The 20,952-nt window shown below is 48.5% G+C and overlaps 1 protein-coding gene across 2 annotated transcripts in view; it reads right to left on the reverse strand.

The window, feature by feature from the left end:
- The window catches only part of camkmt (calmodulin-lysine N-methyltransferase), a 73,182-nt gene that overhangs the window by 17,271 nt on the left and 34,959 nt on the right, over positions 1-20,952 (reverse strand). For both annotated transcript variants that reach the window (XR_005119974.2, XM_037466259.2), the window contains exons 4-6: positions 5,355-5,415; positions 4,565-4,616; positions 1,992-2,055 (exon numbers count right to left, since the gene is read on the reverse strand). Coding sequence is in view for 1 of the 2 variants with exons in the window: in XM_037466259.2 (XP_037322156.1) it covers positions 1,992-2,055; positions 4,565-4,616; positions 5,355-5,415 (177 nt within the window). In the remaining variant the exon portion in view is untranslated. The remainder of the gene's footprint in view (positions 1-1,991; positions 2,056-4,564; positions 4,617-5,354; positions 5,416-20,952) is intronic.

Raw genomic sequence — 20,952 nt, forward strand, 5'->3', positions numbered from 1 at the left:
GATACACAGGCGCATATACACAAGCCTGAGAAAACAACACACACACACATGCTGGACACCTGTGCATGTGTGTGTTATGCATAGAGACGAGAGGGTGAAGAGCAGAGCAGCTTACAGTAATCTCATCACCAGCACACCACTAGGGGAGAGGTCAGCGCACCACACACACACACACACACACAGACACACACTCACAAACACAGACACCAAGAAATAAAGAGTGAAAGAGAGTGATTTGAGTACTATTGAGCATTAAAGTGGAAGGAATATTTCCTCCTATCACTTGAAGTGGACGCGCATCAATCATTCTTAATGGAACATTTCAATTGATTTTCAACAAGAGTATTCAAGGTCAGCAGAGAGTCTCCTCTCCGCGGTGTGCGTCGGCGTGTTTGTGATGGAAATGAGGTCAGCAACTTCGGAGGAAGTGGAAAATCTATTCACTGCATTTATCAAAAATGTCGTCTATTCACAACTCCCCCCCCCCCCAGCCCCCCCGTTTATCTTCTTATCTATTTCACTGTATAACGCTGAGCCCTATCACAACCCACTATCTCTTTCCATTGTAACACAATCAGGCCATGTGAGACAAACAGCGGCCATTAGGACGTGCCGCCAAGCGCCCCACGGATGGGACGTTTTGGCGTCTGTCTGAAGCCTCGCTGTCCCTCTTTCTGTGTGTGTGTGTGTGTGTTCGATCCACACTCGCTGTGATTTCACTTACAATTCCCTCAACGTATTTGTCCTGTGAAACAAAGCAGTCGGTCAATGGCGTATTGTGTGTGCGTGTGTGTGTGTGTGTGTGTGTTTGACAGGCTGCGTAATGTTATTGTCTGAGTGTTATTGTGATCAGTACAGGAGCATTGTAGCCAGATGACAGAGAGAGATATTGTAAGCAAAGCTAAACAGGGAAGTGCTGTGTCGGTCAATGGGGAAGAAATGTGTATTTATATTTCCTGCTTCTTAGAAACATCTGTAGCGACTTTCATTTCCGTTTTTTTTTTTTTTTTCACGTCCGTTGAGGTATTGAGTGAATGAAGCAAGATTTGGGGCGGATGCGAGAAAATGTTGAAAGAAGAAAAACTAAAAGCAAAGTTGATCAATAAACCCTTCAAAAGACAAATGGTGGCAAAAAAATCTCACCTAAAAATGTGTCCCTAAAAACTTAATTACAGGCCGGAATCTTAAAGCACACAAACCACTTTAAAACAAACCTTTATCGTTTTAAAAAGACCCAGCCCGGGCATTAGACGACGTCTCAAACAAAATCTGACAAGGCGGCAATTACTGCGCTCTTAACGAGGCCTGGTGAGCGGCCGGGACTGGCAGACGCCATGTTGAGCGCCGCGGAGGCTCCGCCCCCTCGCTGCTCCTTGCCTGGAGATACGAGACGGCTCCTTCTTCCTTCACCCTGGACAAGGTGTGCTCGTTGTTTATGGCACGGCACAAAAAAAAAAGAAAAAGGATTTATGACCCGTGATTAAGCATCGCAATGACAACTTATGAGCTGGCAGGTAAATGATTAGTGATCGTTAGGTGCACCTGGCTTCAAACCGGGAGTCAATGATTCTACTTCATCGAGGTTCAAATCCTTATGGATTCATAGGAGACTGTCCTGAGTTTTAGTTTATGGAGAAATCAATGTTTTCACATGTGAAATCTTTCACTGCACATTTTAAAACGTAACGAACCACATGCCTGTTATTTTTTGCTAAGTCCTGTTTAGTAAAATGCTGTCCATTAGTCCCACACAAAATATATGTTTCACTTTGTAATGTATTTGCTTTAAATTTACCATTCAACACGTGTTAAAACAGCACGCCTCTGTATGTAAATAACTATGTGATTCGTACACACCCGAATGCAGACAAACAACGACATTCTCTACGTGAAATAAAGAATGCGTACAAATAGGTGAGAGCTGGTCTTTACCTGGAAGAGGTAAAGACAAAGAGAGAGAGAGAGAGAGAGAGAGCAGCATGAAAGGATACTCTGAATGGACTTCTCGTTCCCATCAGATAGCAGAACTTCCCTCACGTCAGCACAAATGGCAACCTGAGAGACAGGAGGAGAAATGACACAACACCGAACAAAAGAACAAAACCCAAAGCACCCTTAGATGAAGCAAACAGCTGAACACACACACACACACACAATAATGACATAACCATATCTACAAAAGGTTCACTCTTGACAGCCCAGCCCGCAACTCTCTCTCTCTCTCTCTCTCTCTCTCTCTCTCTCTCTCTTTATTGCTGCCTCTCCTCTCTGCCATTTCCCTCTCTATCTTCACCCCATTTTTATGTCTGCATTATTTTAATCATTCAATCAAATCAGTCAATACTTTTATCACGGTGGCTAGCGGTGGGGGCCGCTATCTTGCTATCACTCTGTTCAGTAATTGCATTGTGACAGGGGATGATGGCAAGCGCCGAGCCTTTTCATTTGACGCTGGGTGTTTATCGGGCCGAGCCATCACTCCGTTCGCCGCTGTCACTCTGCACTCGGCTCGCCGGGCCTGCCTGATGCCCTTCATATAACTTTGCGGCGCAGACGGCGAGAGACGGAGGAGGGAAGAGGGAGAGGGACGGGGCGGGAAGCTTTGTGCGCCGCTGTGCGAGGGAGATATAGATAGAGAGGTGTGTGCTTTACTATAACCTCATCATTTCACATTCTCTTTTCTTTGCAGATGCCTTTCTTGTATCCGAAAGTGTGTGTCAGGCTGTCAATTTCTGTTAAGGAGTGTGTGTGTGTGTGTGTGTGTGTGAGTGTGTTTGAATGTGCCCATGGGTGCAAGTAGCTATTGTGTAGGTACGCACAAATCCTGTATGACTGATTCAATGTAATCTTGACTCGTCTGGCATATGGAAAATACATGATGTAGATATCGAGTGTATGAACATTTCCAAATCACACATGAACTCCCACACACACACACACACACACATGTTAAGGCCCTGCAGGGGGTGTGTGTGTGTGGGGGGGGGGGGGTTCACTGAACGCGGTGCGTCCCACCATCTGCTCGCATGCAGGAAGGGACCTCGGGGCTGAACCCGGGCCTCCAGCCTGCAACGCCACTACACACACACACACGCACATGCGCACAAACATCTCAATCGAGACAAAGTCTACATTGTAACTTCCACCACATTGTTGTTACTGGTATAACAACCATGAATGACCCGTAGCATTCACAAAGTTATCGTTTAGACCCGGGCCGTGGGGTCGCAGAGGGGTTGCCACCCGAGCGCGTGAATGAGCGGCGTGGGGCAGGGTGGGAAGGAGGGGGGTGGGGGGGTGGGGGGGGTATTTAACGGGCACGGGGAATGACTAACGGACCGTTGCCTCGCATCACCGTCAGAGAAGGGAAGCTGGACGCGGTGTCAGTGGCGGCTGACGGAGGGGCGAGGCGAAGGAGAGGTGTGAAGGAAGGGTTCCATCTCAAGCCACCAATGTCAAAACATGGTGTATTGACTGGCAAGAGATAAACCCGGGCTTTTACACACACACACAACACAGCACAACACAACACAGAATGGCATCCAGCAGATCGATGCGACACTGACGCATGCTATGTGGAGGGCTCTTAAGACCGCGGCTAATAAACCCTATGGCTCAGGGACTGAGGTAAATCTGAGTGTGTGTGTGTGTGTGTGTGTGTTGTGTCAATTCAGCTAGGAGAAACTACTCAGGTGGTCTGATGATTGTCACAAAAATAACGAGAGAGAGCATATTATAGTGATTATACCAGCTAAAAAAATGATTCTGTTGATCAGAATAACTAGCGTTGCATCTTAACTTGTTAGTGTCTTGTTAATCTAAAATACTTCAAATATAAAACGATGCTCTCGCAGTGCTTTACAATTGAAAAATTCTTATTTTCCACTAATGCACCAAAGAAAACTTGTAAGAAAGAAGGTGTTGTGTTGACGAGGTGCTTTGAGTGATTGTGGTTTTCACACAGTGAAATGTGTGAGGGAGATTCTTTATGAAGACACTACCTTTTTGGAAAAGGATTTAATCTCAAGACATGCTGCTGGGAGCAGTTGAACCAGGCAGAGGCCTTGTGGTTGGTGAATGAGCTTCGTTTAGTCTGTGTTGCTCAATTCAACACAAAACACAACAGCAAATGCTACAAATACTTTTGCTGTTTTAACAATGACAGAATGTGTTTGACCAACATAAACCCTATTGACAAAACAAGGTTGTTAGAGGGCAGATTGACAGTAGTTTGTACTTAACACAACCAACTGTGCTGAGGTTGACCTGATAAACTCTTCATAGATGTGGTGAAGCGTTATCAACGTGTTCAAACTTGGACCTCAAACCACGATGCCGTTATTCAACAAGCAACAAGCGACACGTGACCGACTGCTCATTTAAGGCGAGAGGTTCCGTGTGTACGGCTGTGAAGGTACAGAAAGGGAGGGAAGCTGTTTGCCCATGCTGTTTGTCTATCGATTGGCGAGGGTCAATTTCATTATGGAAGCCGAGCCACTTCTCCCGCAGATATCTGTGTGTGTGCGTGTCTGTGTTTGTGTGTGTTTGTGTGTGTGTGACTTACCATGAGCCCAGCGAGACAAGTCATACCTCCTCCTAACTCACACACTGCACCCCTGGAAACAGAGAGGGAAAGTGAGTGAGTGAGATTCACCTTGCAGAGCCCAACCTAGCAGTTTAGCACTAACACACACACACACACACACACACACACACATCATACAAACACATACATGCACCTACACACACACACACACACACACACACCGCAAACACAGCGGGGCAAGAAATATCAATTCAACCATCAACCTGAAAGATGAATACTGAACATTGAGAAGCACAAGCTCAATCAGCAGGAAACTGAGAAACACACACACACACACACACACACACACACACACACACAGAGAGTCCTGCAGCTTGCATGCTCAAACAACCCCTTGCTCCGTCCTTTTTCCTCCTTTCATCTCCCCTTCCCCTCCATCTCTACCCCTGTCCTCTTTCATCCCGCTCTGCCTCTCTCGCTGACCTTCACTAGCGGCGCTCTGATCAATACCCCCTCTCTTCCTCGCCTCCCGCCTCTTGAATGTTAAAACAGGAAATCAAAGGGGGGGGGGGGGGGGACGTTGGACCTTGAGTGGAAAATCAAAAAAAAGTGCCTGGCTGCTCGGGGCTGAAGAGCAGCACGGGACCACGCGAGTCGCGGCGTGGAAAAGGCGCGCGGAGACGCCCGCGGTTCGGCGCCCGGATCCCAAAAAAAAAAGTTTGTGCGGGAGGAGGAATTTGGTGATACGCTTGTATCACAGAGCGATTTCCCGTCACGCCCGGGGTTACGGTTGGGAGCGATGACTCACTTGAACATGTGGTGTTTCTGCAGACAGTAATGAGCCATCACCTCCTCAGACGGCCACACACCTGAATCAGAGGGAGAGACCACGGGAGAGTTAGAGAGTCCACCGATCCTCATTTGTGTCACTGAAAGTGACGCGGCCTCGACATCGAGACGCCTTCGCATCGATGGGAAAACAACGGGTTCACCGGGACCTAATTGAATGCATTGTGTTTTCCAGCCTGTGGTTCCAGCTCGCCTGTGATCCAAGGCGCCGCCGTCTCCGTTTGTCTGTCTGTCCGTCTGTCTATCCTAAATCCTTGCAACACACTCTCTCATTGGGCACCGCGTGTGTGTGTGTGTGTGTGTGTGTGTGACAGGGGGTCCGCTGGGTGATAATCACAGCGTGCAGGCCTGTCTGGCTTATCACCTACTGTCAGCCCTTCTCCTTCTGCCGTGCATGTAACACACACTGACACACACGTGCACTTGCATAGTTGGTGCTATTTTCTCTTTTTCTCTGAATATACACAATCGTACACACACACACACACACACACACACACACACACACACACACGCGCACACACACACACACAGACAGACGGACAAGCACACCCATGTTGGCAGTAGAAGAAGTAAACATTCATTTGAATAAAACTTCAGCTTTTTCGCCTCTGGCTTTGAACAAGAAGGTTGGGCTTGGCACCGTCTGTGTGTGTGTGTGTGTGTGTGCGTGCGTGTGTGTGTGCGTGTGTGCGAGTGTGCGTTTCTGTGAGAGAGTCGTTGAGAAAAAGAGAACGAGGGGATACAGGACGAGTCGTAGAAAGCGAGTGACAGGGAGGGAGGGAGAGATAGCAAATGAGCGAGGTAACGAGAGAAAACTGTGCAGGGGATGGAGAGGGGGAGGAATGGGGGGGGGGGAGGGAGAAAAGGTGGTAGTCGATATAATAAGCGGCTTACAGGCGGTCTCTCTTCACCTCGTGGGGCAGACATCACTGCTCCCTCACTCTCCCTCTGCGCGTCTATCTCCCTCACCCGCCTTCCCTCTTCTTTCCCCTCGCTCCGGTCCGCCAAGATTAGCTCAAGCAAGCAGGATTTAATAATTCCTATTGATAAAATGTCCAAATATTCCTTTTCCCCATTAGAAAAAAAAAAAAATGTCTTGGCCTGACACACACAACACACACACACACACACACACACACACACTGAATAGCTTTACTGTGGGTCTACAGTGTCAAGACATGTAAAGCTTAAATAAGGCGACACTTTAAGTTTCATCGGTTATTCCTTGTGACAGAAAACTTGTACACTGTCGAGTGGCTCAACTCGCTGTGGACGATCTGCAGGTCTGTTGTTGGGCATTTAACCGACGACAAGATGCCTGGTCAGGTCCATTGGTTCGGTCACATGGGGCCACTGCAGGTACAGAACCTGATGTGAGAAGTCTTATGTCTTAAGACACCCCGTTAAATATGTATCCCCCTCAGAAGCAGGGCGTTTTCACCTGCCTTTTAATCCTGTGGAATAAATGCATGTGGAGGCCATTGTGTGTCTTAAGCTGCACTGTAATTCTCCTCCTTAACTCTGACCCCCTCCCCCTCGTGATTGCATGTTCACATTAAATGTGACGGCGGTCCGGCCCCTCCCTTTCTACGTGCACGGACGTGCGACACCCTAAACATCTGGGGCGGGTGAACAGCAGAGGGTGGTAATGCAACATTAAACTGGTCGTGATCTGCCACCCAACAAGGCGAGCAGAGGGATGGAAGGGCAGATGTTCCCTCTCATCTGCGGCTCCAGTCGTGATTGGCATCTGATTTACTTGTGGAGCGCGACGCCATCCCCAAAGCTCAAGGGGAAGGGCTCGGGGGGAGAGATTTCGGACAAAGCAGCACTCGGGCCTAAAAGGATTCTACATCTATTGAAGCGAAAAGACCTCAAGGCCACTCTGTGATTATGAAATCAGGGCAAAATAACACGAGATACCTGGAGAGTTACACCAATTGCGTAAGGTTGTAAACTGGAGATTTCTTGCTGAGGGCGCATTTCAAATTAACTTTGTTCCAAACAAAGTTACTTGCCTGTGTGTATGTGCGCATGCATGATCGTGTGCGTGAGTGTGTGAACACACTAAAGTGTGTGTGTGTGTGTGTGTGAGAAAGACAGACAGCTCCAAGTAATAAAGCTTTGTAAAGCATATGTGAATCTGATTGTTAATCCCCAACTCCAATAGCATTAATAGCCCAGGGTGATAGCAACTATGTGTGTGTGTGTGTGTGTGTGCGCGCCTCCTAGGTTGTGGTGCACTGTAGGAAATGAAGGGATCAGGAGTAGAGAGCAGATTACTCTTCCTAAGGATAATGAAATTATTTCTCACCTTCAATTACTAGATGGGCAGGGTAGGTGTGTGTGTGTGTGTGTGTGTGTGTGTGTGTGTGTGTGTGTGTGTGTATCAGCTTAATATATCTGTTCCTGGGCACTAAACCTTATCAATAGTGTTCCCCCGAAAACCATATGTGAAGCTTGTTGCTTCTGTGTTTCACAAACACTGCTGCTCACACCTACATAGCTGCATATAAACATACAACTGCATGCTGACCAATCACTTCCAGTCCATTTATGACTTTAATAACACACCAATTTCAAGTTTAGGACATTTACTTTACTAATTATTGTGTATTATAAGTTTCAATGCTTAAATGTGAAAGCGGTTTCCTGTGCATGTGGATTATTATAAAGTAACAAGTTCTGCTTCATTCACTGATATCTGTATTTTGATAACAGCAGCGGCGGCGGCGGGAGGTCACTCGAACCGATCCGGTTTACCGCTCAACGCCACGGCCCTAAACCCTCCGCGCCCTCCGTGACCCGGGGATGACCCTCGGAACTCTGCGATCGGCGGCACCGGCTAATCTGGTCTCAGTAGCTGTCGGTAATCCCACGCACAGGGAAGGAATCATCCATCCATGCCTCCGCTCTCCTCTGCTCACGCAGGTCAAGGAAGGTGACCACCGGTCGTGGGACTGTCCTCCCTCGTGCCCACGTGCTCCTCCTGAGGGATCCGTGGCCACCCAGCGCCCCCGGGGTCAGCCGGAGGGGAGGGGATTAGCCACAGGGCTATTTCTAATATCTGAGGGGAGATCAAGGCACTATTTAGGAAGTCAGAAATAACCCGGCTAATTATGCTTGAGACTCGGGCTGCTGCTCAGTCTTTGGTTCCAAGAACGAATTATACGCCGCCAGAACACTTTGGTGTGAAGGATAAAAAGGATCTGATGACGGGGAGCGAACATTGACGACGCGCTTCAGACTGTTTCAACGTCTAAAACCTTAAAACCCCATTGATGTGGTCCAAATGATAAAAGGTAGGCGGCCCATTAAAGGTCTAAAATATTAGAAATAGTTACTGACGATCCTCACAGAGGTCAGTTTACCTGAGAGCAGCCGCTGTCTTTACAAATGAATAATATCAAGTATGCCAGATGACGCAATTAATAAGTAAGGAAATGTATGTTTTTCTGTCTTCCATTGCTCCTGCTGAGGACAGGATGCCGCCGTGCGGTTCTATGGGGAAGGATGGGATGCGCAAAACAGCAGGAAGACGAGAAAGAAGACGGCGACAATCATGCAAACAGCGAAAATGAGGAGAATCGGGAGCAATTTTAAAGTGGGCGCAGATGAGCAGCGAGGGGTGGGGGGGGGGGAAGGGCGTGGCAAGGAATGGGGAGGGGAGGTGTTGGGGACGCGAAAAAGATGGAGTTAAGTGGGCACACACTATTACATACTGATACACACACCTGTTTTTTGCTTTCGTTTTCACACACACACACACACGTCCCTCGCTCCCCTCCGGCCCAGCGTGTCTTCAGGCTCCGTGGCTCTCTGCCGGCGATCCGTCTCCACATTAAGCGAGGCCTCAGATAATTCCTAAGCCTCCTCCATGGCCGATCCAATAAGGGATAAGGCTCTCCGCTGGCCATGATCAACTGGCAATCTGTCCTCTCACACGGCTACTTCAGCCGGGGGCCGCGGGGTGCACCCGGTACCCGGGGGGGGGCCGCAGAGCGGAGGTGTGCATGTGATTGAGAGGCAAAGGGGGAGACGGGGATTGAAGAAGGTGTGTGTGTGTGTGTGTGTGTGTGTGTGCGTGTTTGGGAAGAAAATGGGCACAAGTACAAATATCAGTGCGTGAGTACGGTTTTTGATTCACTAAAAACGACATGCTTCAAAATTGGTATGTTTCTGGTTAAGATTTGTTGTGTCCAATAACGTGAAACACTGGTGCTGTAGAGCGGTACTTCGGCCTTTTAGAAGCCGTGTAATAAGCGGTTTCCTAGAGCTGCAACGCAAATACATGTCACAATGGTTAAAGAAGAAACATCCCCGATTTAACACCCCAAGCCCAAAAGTAAAATGCCTTGTGGCCTTTGAGGATCGGCATCCCTTGATGGATCGGATGAGCTCAAACTATTAATAGCGGCGCGTTAATAATAACAGCAATTAGGAAATGATCATTGTGCGCGGTAAATACACATGCTGAGAATAGGCGCTTCCGATAGCCTTTTCGCCTCTCACCAGAGGAGCCGGGCGGCGCGCGATAAGCATCGACATTTCTGGCCAACGGAGTCGGCCGGGGAGACGCTCCCGATCCCCCCCCCCCCCCCCCCCCTCCCAGACCCCCCTTTCCATCGGAATAGGCTCATTTTAACGCGGGCGCTTGGAGGACCGTGCGGGGCTTCGATAAGCGCGGCCCTTCCCTCTCTGAGTAAACATCGTTTTGGATTAGGCAGAGTATAATGAGAGCGGAGGGGGCTATCTGCCCACCACGCCTGCATTGTGCCCCCCCCCCCCCCCCTCCCTACCCCCCTCTCCTCCTTGCTCCTCTCTGGAGGGGGCCGGGGACCAATCTTTACTCTGCTATTTATCCCCCTCCTCTGATAGCTTACTTATCTGCTGCAAAATGCCAGGGCTGACTGCCTGTCTAACTGCCCCTGTAACCGTCTGCCTGCCTCCACGCCCTCCTGTCTGTCTGCCTGTCTGTCTGCCCGTCTGTCTGTCTGCTCCGTCAACCGCGAGGGTCGCTCTATCTCCCCTCTGCCTGTCCGTCAGCGCGTCTGCCTGCATGACGGACCCTCTTCCCTGGATCTCTCGACCGGGGGGGGGGGGGGGGGGGGGGGGGGTGGGGGAGTTCTGCGGTGGCGAGTGACGTTCTAAAATCGGAGCGTGCATGCACAGCGAGCCAGGAGGCCAGGCAGCTCACGGTGGTGTCTGAAGATATCTTCGGGGGGTGGGGGGGGGGGGTGATACTCAAGGTGCAAGCATCAACCCTTATATTAGTTACTTTGAATGATGTCACATTGGTGATACGGCCTAATACCAGCAAACCAAAGAGCATGGCAATAAGTACAACACATCACATCTTTTTGCAGCCGATGAGGAGGAGGAGGAGGGATCCCTCCCCCAGGATGGACAGATGTGCACAAGTTTCCATTTGTACAGAATGAACAACATAATAAATCAGACCCATATAATGAGAGATAAACACAAATGTACACACGGTTCTATTCTATCTAGCAGGAGTAAACTAAAAAGTGTGTTCTCAATCTGCATCCCTATTTACATAATATCAATGTTTCACATAACCGGGTTCTATTGCAATCATGCCCCGCACTTCTCATCGGCAGTGTGGAGTGAACACTCGAAATTGAAATTACACCTGGATCGCAACCATCCCGGAGTGCGGAGTGAGCAAAGCGCCCCGGGGTGGAGGTGAGGGGTCACGGGAGAAGCGTCCAACAAAGTACGGCGGGGACCAAATAGAAGAAGGGAATTACAGAGGGGAGGGGACGATCGAACCAGAGGGGAGGGGACGAGACGGCGGGAGGACGCCCGGGCAACAAAGCGGGCGCTTTGACACGCGGCTAATAGACATATCAGCACCGAGGTGCAGGGTTTAGCCCAAAGACGAGAGCTTTGCAGAGCTTCATTCATTGATTAGCATACGGAGAGAGTGGCATGGGGCTGTGTGACAACCCCAGATTACACACACACACACGATGAAGATTGCCACAGATTGCATCTCTCTCTTTCCTTGGAGAAAGGCAAGGATGTCAAATTACAGGGTGTCACCTGCTACAACCTATCTAGTTTCTTGAATGTTAATGTATATAAACAATTAGGACAGGAGAAAGAGGGGGGACGGGCTGATTGAAGGGGAGGGAGACGGAGAGCGAGGGGTGGGGGTGGAGGAGCGGGGTGGTGTTCAGCGTGGAGGAAGGAGGAAAATGAGAAACGGGGCGCAGGGAGGACAGGGAGAGGACAGTGGAGATTAAAACGAGTGATGAGAGGTTCTTGTTTCCTGGGATTCGGAGGGAATAAAACAACACGAGGAAGCCTGACAGCTGCCACGGAGCTCCTCCCTCCCTCCAACCTGTGGTTTCCCTCCTGAATGTGAACCCATGTGAGACGGCAAGGGAACTGAATAATTCAGGAGCTGCATGCGGTGATATAACCAGCTGATCACTTGGTTCATTTCAAAGAATTCTTCTTTTTTTGTATTCATAAATCTGTGCTGGTTTTGGTTGAAATGAATGCACTGTTTTGTTTTATCCTGCCCCGTGGGAGCTTTGAGGATCCTTAAGATAGAAATGTAAACGGACTAGCAATTGGAAGGTAAAGTGTCACCCTATTTGACATCAACAACACCAGTTGTTTCGACCCAGAGCCCTTGGTAGGCTTCGCTTTAAAAGAAGCACTCCACAAGCCAGACCCATCTCCGAATAATTGAGATAGCTGCCGTGTGTGTCGGTCTGCTGCTCTCCAAGTACGCCTCTGACTTCCCCTGATGGTTCTTTTTACATTATACACAAAACACGTTAAGTTGCTCTCTGGACTTGTAGAAATGTCATTTAAATGTCAATTACATTGACTTTAATTGCCGTCTGCAAATGAGGAGGGAAGAGCGAGTGTGTGATGATACACACGTTGCACCACTATTAAAAGAAAAACTGCCATTGCTTAATTTATATAAAAACCAGGATCACATTTTGTCAATAAAATGCTAGATTAGTTTGTGTGTTTAGTTAGCTTTGATTGGATCAGTCAGTCACACAAAACATTCACACAAATTTAGGAAAGCAAAGTTTTGTCTTTGACCGTCTGACGCCGTTATCCAGTTGTACCCATTCTACCATGAGTCAGTATGATGTCTGTGCATGGGTATATATGTGTGTGTGTGTGTGTGTTCTGCCCATATGTGTGGTTGGACTCCTCAAAATTCAAAAAGGGGAGTAGGTTGACAGAAATCACATCCACTTCAAGAGTCTGCAGTGATGCCTTAAACATTAGAGCCAGATTCCCCATCTCAGTGAAGAGGGTCTCAGGGCAGAGGGGGAGGAGGGGGAGACGGGAGGGGGGGGGGTAACACACAGGGGAGGGTGTGGCGGGTAAACAAAGGGGTTTACTATCCGTTTTGGATAAAAAGGCCAGTGCTGCTGAATGTGACCTCCTTTTAAGGGAGGGCCAAAGTGTGTCTCATCGAAGGACGCAACTTAATATCAATTCATCTGGCAATTAGTTCTTTGATAAATCAACAGATCGTTAATACCTTTTTAGATGTCACTACAATTAGGGAAAAATGTCCCAATGTTGTCTTGAAATTGGCCGTTGCGTCGGGTCCAGAAACAGTATTCTGTTTACTCAAATCATTTGACCAGATGATTAATCAGGTACGGATTCACTTCACCATGAAGCCATGGGGATGTCGTACTGATGATGGATTGATGGACAGGTGGGTGGGTGGGTGCTGATTGATTGATTTATGCAGTTCTGTTGGACTGTGAGTGAGACTGGAGGAAGAGGAGGGTCAGATCAGGATTTAGTGTGTGTGTGTGTGTGTGTGTGTGTGTGTGTGTGTGTGTGTGTGTGTGTGTGTGAGATATGATGCTGCCGCAGTCTGCCCTACACAAAGTTGTACGCCTTGTGCGATGTGCACGCCGTGCTGGTCCACTTGAATGATTGGCCGCCTGCAGGGTCACTGCAGCCTCTGATTGGCCACTTAGTTTCACGCTCCAACCAACATCACGCTGGCAGATTTAAATTTCCCGAGGACGCATTCAGTTGAGCAGCTGCTTTACTTGTTTGCCGTAAACTTTGACATTTTAAACTATTTTCAAGAAGTTGTATTGTGAAAGCAATGATGCAGCTTAGATTTAATATATATATATATATATATATATATATCCATTTTTTTATTATTATAATATGGATCTTATAATAAATCTAAACTTCCATAACACTTGGAGTTAATTCAACCACTATGTGTGGTTTCTTCTACCCTTGTTAGAATAAAATGCCCATATTGACTTTGATTTTATTTATCTTAATCTGATCCCAGTCCATCCAGGAATATAAAAGCCACTCTGGTGGGTGACAGGAATCACGCGAGAGTAAAGTGAAACGCCTCAGAGCCATGACGATGGAGCAAAGATCGGTGTTGAGGGGCACGACGGTTAATGGGGGGGGGGGGGGGGGGTGGTGGCAGGGTGTTAATGTGGGAGGTCCAGAAGGGGCTCTCTCTGTCGCTCCGTCTCTCTCCACTGAAATAAACTGCACTGCGACAAACTCGCCGAGGGAGGCCAGCGAGTGCGTGCACATGTGATACAGAACCACCCGCGTGTATCTCTGACTGCGAGTGTATTTGCATCCGTGTGTGTGTCCGTGTGTCCGTGTGTGTGTGTGTGTGTGTGTGTGTGTGTGTGTGTGTGTGTGTGTGTGTCCGTGTGTGTGTATGTGTGTGTGCGTGCGCGCCGGACTGCCCGAAGGCTCCGCTGTGTGCAGGCGTTTCATTGGAGAGGCAGATGAGCGGGGCAGATATCCCGGGGCGGCCTGGCACTGGCCGGAGCTTTATCTGAGCTGAAATGATTTTAGCACTCCGTTTTGGAGCACTAACCCACGAGCAATGTCACCCCCCCCCCCTCCCTCCCTCCCCCCCTCCCCTACCCCTCTCCTTCACTTCATCCCTTCTTTCTCTGTCACTTTGTCACTTTCTCCTCTATGCGGCTACTTATTCCCTCGTCCCGTCTCTCCTCCTCCAGCTGGCTGCTGGCCACTAGACTACAGCGGATTAAAAAAAAAAAAGAGAATGAGAGCAAGAAATTCCTTTTCTGTTTGCAGAATCTGCTCTCAATTGTTTTCTCCATTGCTATTAATGTAGTTCATGCAGAGTTTATTCTGTCTTTTACAGTTTAATTGACAAAAAAAAAAGCTATCATTACTAAAACATGATGGTATCATTCATTGGGCGGATACTGACTGAAATAGCTGGATCGGATATACGTGGTGGTGCATTGAGGTTGCTGGTTTGAAACCCCGGTTTCCCCGTGTGCCGAAGCAAAACACACAACCCCTCTTTGCATGTGTAATGCATGGGTTATAATGCAATGTAAGTTGCTTTGGATAAAAGCGTCAGCTAAATGACATTTAATGTGACGGTGAATGTATATCTTTATATACATATATAAATATGTTTATATAGCGTATGACCGTATGCCAGGATTTCTTTTTCCTTTGCTGAATTGTACCTGAATTAGATTAAACTTGTAAAGTTGTAATTCCTTTTCATTACAAAAGCTTAGTTTCATCATCGTTGTCTCTTCCACACAGAGAGGCGTACACGCATTAATCAAACGGGGGCCTCGGCATCGGGAATGAAAGCGTCGGCCGCTGCGTCCATGACTTTAACGCAGTGGAGAGAAAGCGACGGCACGAGAAGGAATTCATTTATTCTGGTAAATAAAGCCGTGCAGCCAAAGGGCAACGACGGCCGTTGGTCCATCGATTTGTTTCATTATCAAACGTCCTGCTCAATCGATTGGATATCGAATGGATACTGTTAATAAAACACCCTCACAATCTCTCAAAAAAGGGCCAATTGGACCCACTGTCCATCGGGGCAGTCAGGTGGGTTCCTGAAACCCCTCCCGGTTCTGCCGGTCCCTAAACACTGACATCAAGAAGCGTTCCATTGCATTTTCCCGGCAGGAGGTGGGACGTCCCGGGCTTTGCTGGACCAGTCCGAGTCCCCACGACGCTCATGTCCTGGATTTTACATGGGACCCTCACGCGGAGACACACTGCCCTTCTGCAATCAGAACCATTATCACACTGGGTCAATGACTGGTGCCAACCAAGAAACAGCACACAGTAAATGGCACCTTCCCCTATAGCCGCCTTGTGTATGTGTATGTGTGTGCGTCTCCGTCCCCTGCCTCCCTTTCCCTGTGTCTGTCTCTCCCTCCCCACGGGGAATTAAGTAGTATTACGAGGAAATGCTTCTAGCTGAGCTTAACTGCATTACCAGCGCAGGTAATATACCCTGAGAGAGTGTGTGTCTGTGCGAGATTGAGCGAGGGGATAGAAGGAGGAGAGCGAGAGAGCGAGAGAGAGAGAGAGAAAAAGAGGGTCTTAAGTGAATTGTCAACTCAAACGCTCTAATCACGGTGAAAGCTGTGGACAAAGAGCACCCACGGACACCAACGGAGCACCACCCCGGGGGCAGGGAAAGGCCACTTAGCCCTACGCGACTTCCTCTCCCCCCCCCCCCCCCCCCCTCCTCAGCCTCCCGGCTTCGCTCGCCTTCTCTCCCTGGAATACGGGGTGGCGGATCTCTTCAAAATAATACCTTTCACAACACACCTGAGAGAGGAAATGAGAGAGAGAGAGAGAGAGAGAGAGAGAGAGAGAGAGAGAGACTGAGGGAAGGAAGAAAGAGGAAACTCAACGTATACACCATTAGACTTTTGTACTCAGTACTCGTACAAAAAGGAGTCACTATTGATCGATCGCTCAGCTGGTACGTAGTTACTGAGCAGTGAGCTGCTTTCATTAGCAGCGTTTCGATGCATGTTTAATATAATTTGTTAATTTCAGTTATGGTTCAGATGGTTCTTTGAAACAAAATCCTATAACCAACAGGGGAGGACAGGAATATAACACAAAGATACTGAGCTCCCGAGCTGCGAGGAGGAGTTTTTAGGCAGAAGCTCTGCATAAAGCCCATAGGCAGGTCCAACAGTCCTCCTGATAATATGCCGATTGTATGAGCACAGCTAGCGTGTGGTGTGGCTAAGCACGGGTCATCTCCCCATTTCCTCCATGTCTCTTTTCAAATGTCCATGCATGGAGGACCTTTCGCGGGGCGACGGGGAGCCACTGATGGGGGCTAAAGATGGGGGCATTTCACATGAGAGAAGTCGAACTGGAAAAATCAATTAAAATATACATTTTTACCCAGCAGCATCCCATCGCCTGAGCAGAAGTAAATAAGTTACTATTACGCAGCTCACAACATAATTCTCCATAAAGAAACAGCTGGTTTAAAAACCTTTTTTTATTAAAAGCAACTTGTTTGATTTTGAACAAAATGTTGGGCTAATTTTGAACAAAAGAACAGATAAAAGAGGAGAAGTAATACTCTCAGGGCATGAAAAGGAGAGTGAAATGGAGAAATAGAGCAGGGAGGAAGAGGAGGGAACACAACACGGAAGTAATACTCTAACACCTAGTGTGAGGGAGATTGTGCGTGTGCCACTGGTCTGACACCAAGCCGGGGCATCATAGCGAGAGCACGGCCCCCGTGACTGGCCACGGGAGGTTGGCATGAATATTTCATGAAGGAGATTGGAACTTATTGACATGGCTCCCATGACGCCTGTGTGCATTTTTGTGTGGAGGCCTCTGGAAAGTGGCCCATGGACCCAAACACGTTACGAGTTTACCAAGTGCAATGAGGTCAAATGTCAAATTTCCTTCAACACTTGTCATTCAAAATGAAAAATGTTTCATTAAACATACCATGAACCTGTGGCACAGGTGCTACGGCGCATCAAACAGCAAAAAGCCACATATTTAAAGGAGTTTAAAAAGCAGACCAGGCCCGTCATCGGTTTGTTCCTGATGGAGCGGCTTCGTTAGTGACACGATTTACTCGTTACGCAGGAATTCCACACACACACACACAAAGTCTAAATCTGCACAGCAAAAAAAAAAAATTCACAAACATACGCAAATGTGCACGCAAGCAAACACAAACACACATGGCCTTGAATGAAAAAAAAGCAATATGAGATAGAGAATAAAAATGCATTGGTGCTGGTCCGTATCAGACAAAACAGAGCGACATCGAGATTAGCGTCACACTGCCGAGAGAGGGAAACAGAGATGTGAATGGTGAAAGGCCAGATATCACACATTCATTTTAAACTGGGGTAGTTGGTGATTGAGTGAGCCAGGCAGTGAATGAATCTGTGTGTGTGTGTGTGTGTGAGTGTGTGTTTGCATTCCCCAGCGGCCTTTGCTTCGCAGCGGACATATTGACACAAAATAAACAGCGCTCAATCTCCCGGCCTGTGATTGCAGCTCCGGTGTCAAGATAAGTCCCGGGGGGGGGGGGCGGTGGCAGAGACCGGCCCCCTGCTCCACAATGGAGGACGGGTTCCTCCCTGGATGAGAGCAGGAATCGACTTAAACAAAGTGTCTCTGCAGTATTTTTAAATGAGTTTCTTTATGTTTTATACTGTATGTACTTTAAGCCAGTCGGCATCCGGCGCTTCCAAAGTTGATTTGAAAAAAAAAAAAAAAAAAGGACCACGGATAAAGAGTTCTGGTGTCTAAAGAAACGTTTAGCGCACTAACAGACTGCGTCGCGTGGCCTTGCCTCAACCAACCTCCCACCTCGCACAACGCAAGGCGAAGTCGGGGACAGATAGGAGAACCGCTTCTTTGTGTCCTTTTTTTACCTTGATATCGTCATGAAAGGTGCCTCCGGGGGGAGATTTTACAGCAAACAAAAGAGTGTTCCCACGGACAAAAAAAGGACCAAACGGAACACGCGAGGCGGCGACTGATCCTGAAAACGGCAGCCGGAGGTGAAGCCGGATAAGCAGAACAAACTCTGAATGGCAGATATGACCCGAGACAGAAAGAGAGAGACGCTTAAAGGAGTGATGCAGGATTCAGGGCTCTGGGTTCTTCTCTCCACCCCCCCACCCCCCCGCCTGGCCATCGCCAACACCTTCCACCCCTCTCCTCCAGAAATGAATATTTCTCATCAGCATATGAATATTGCGGGCGTGACAAGTGCGTGTAAACACACAAAGGCGGAGTGCTCAAATCCACTCGCTGGGAGCTATAAAGTCGTCAGGAGGCACAGAGGAGGCTGACAGAGCGGAGAAACAGTGTGCACGTATGTGTGCACGGTGACAGCCAAGAGAAGCCACGTGGCGGGCCCCTGAACACAGCACATCTGAACAGGGGGGGGGGGGGGGGGGGGGGGGTGGGAGAGAGAGAGTGGACAGGCAGCAAGTAAAAAAAAAAAAAAAAGAAACAAGGAAAGAAAGAAAGAATTGCTGGCAGACTGCTAATTTTACTTGTCGCAAGAAAAAAAAAGAAAAAAAAACACCCAGCGCTCAAACTGTCATCGTCTCTGTCACCTCAAAACCCAGGGGAAGGTGTGTGTGTGTGTGTGTGTGTGTGTGTGTGTGGGAACATGCGCAGACAGAGGCAAAGACCACGTTTGAGCAAGAGACCCCTTTTTGAGATATTGTAGGGTGTGTGTGTGTGTGTGTACGCACAGAAATACTAATATGGTACTTGTAAAGTTGTCTCAGGTGTGTGTGTGTGTGGGGGGGGGAGGAACAGGATGTCTCCTCTGCCAAGGTGACCCAGCTCCATCTGCCAAACGACGTCGCTTTTCTTTTCATCTCCCTCTTAATTCTCTTTCATACTTCTCGAGACATCGTTTTTCTCTCCAACGTGTCTTTTGTCAACCGAGGACTTGCTCTCTGCATCTATGCATTGTATGTACACGTGTATACGCCGATCCATCTATTTAGATGTCAGATGGTGTCTCCTCCATTTCACTGAGTGACAACCTGAACAATAATTCAAGGGCTTTCACTCCAGACCTTAAGTGATATTGAATGGTGGAACAGCTGATCGAGTGAATATAATTGTGATAATGATTTTTCGCCTAGCTGCTTAACTCTAACCCTCCACGGGTGCAGGTTCGGGTTCAATGCGGATGTGAACAGAAATTAAGTTAGCGCTAACCACAAAATAATGATGTGGTATCTGGCCTTGTAAACATGATCCATTAAACATGTGGAAACGGAGGCCACGTGGGAGCGTGTGGTTTCTGTGTCGGTGCTTTTTTACGGCGTCTTTTGAGGAGATTCTTGGCAAGAAACATCAATATCAACCGAGGCTCCCGGGTTCAAACTTTCTCCTCTGTTTGTGGAGGCTGATTCGAGCATGAATGGGACTTTGCTGATCCTTGTGTGTGTTTTCACACAAACTAAAAGAGAGTTTAGAAAAACTCCGCCCTTGAGCTCCCTATTAAGGAGGCACACAAAAACACAACTGTGGTACGGCGAACATCTTCCAAACTGCTCGAGATGAAATACTTTATTGAGTGCGCGACCTTCCATCTAAGCCACACTACCATCTGCACGTTTATATATTTGTCAAATACCTTGAAAAACGACTCCGTCTGTTTTTAATCCCAACAGACAAAACAAGATTGTAACAACGGTCACAATCATACCTGCTGAGCTTAAAAATCAACTCTCGCTTCTGTCGACACTCGACAGCCTCTCGTGTCGCCATCTTTTTTTTTTCTCTCTCTTCCCCCCCCTCCCCCCCCCCCGCAGTAATCACAGAGCAAACATGCCATCGAATGAAGGCCGGCGACATCCCCCCCCCGATTTAAAGGGTCAAACTGGGCAGTTGGACAGATTTCTCGGGCCGAGCAGACGCGGCTGTGACGCGCGGCGCTAAGTGGGCCAGGGGTCTATCAGTGAACGGATCCGTTGGGCTCGTAACCCGCGGCGACAGGTCCTTAACGCGCCGCGCGGACAGAGCCGTAACAGATGCCCATCTAAGTGCCTGATTAAAACTTAATGTGCAGAAGGAGCCCTTTGGGACTGTGGTTTTTTTACGTGTGTGTGTGTGTGTGTGTGTGTGTGTGTGTGTGTGTGCGCATGGGGGGGGTGGTGATGGGGGGGCACGGCGTTGGTGGGGGGGGGGGGGTGTGAATGTGAGATGGACGCCAGCCCTGCAGCGAGAGAGAGGCCATGCCAGCTGCTTCCCTCCCCGGAGACGGAGCCCTGAAGCTGGGCAGCGAGGCAGGCAGGCAGGGGGGGGGGGGGGGGGGGGGGGTGGTGCTAGGGGGTGATGGCAAAGTCACAACCCAAGTGGCATATGTCACGTGACACTTCGCTTATCAAATGAGAATCCATTTTGTAAACCGTAAGACACCATTTGTGTCCCTTTCGGTCCCGGGGTTGAGCCGCTTTGGTGGATCTCAATTTCAGAAAAGCAATAGTTAGAAATGTTGTGTTTATTCAAAATGAGACAGAACGGCGTAGGCGATGAACACAGCTCTTAACCACGCGGTTTGTTGCACTCACTCATGAACCCGGCTTTATGAATGAGACCGATCGTGTGCATACGTGTGTGTGTGTGTGTGTGTGTTTGTGTGTCCAGGAGGTATTCGTGGGTCAACACGCCAGCAGCCAATAATTTACCCACTGACAGAAAAATTTCATCTGCCTATCATC

The sequence above is a fragment of the Pungitius pungitius genome, chromosome 13 (genome assembly GCF_949316345.1).
Source record: "Pungitius pungitius chromosome 13, fPunPun2.1, whole genome shotgun sequence".
In the NCBI taxonomy this organism is placed as follows: Eukaryota; Metazoa; Chordata; class Actinopteri; order Perciformes; family Gasterosteidae; genus Pungitius; species Pungitius pungitius.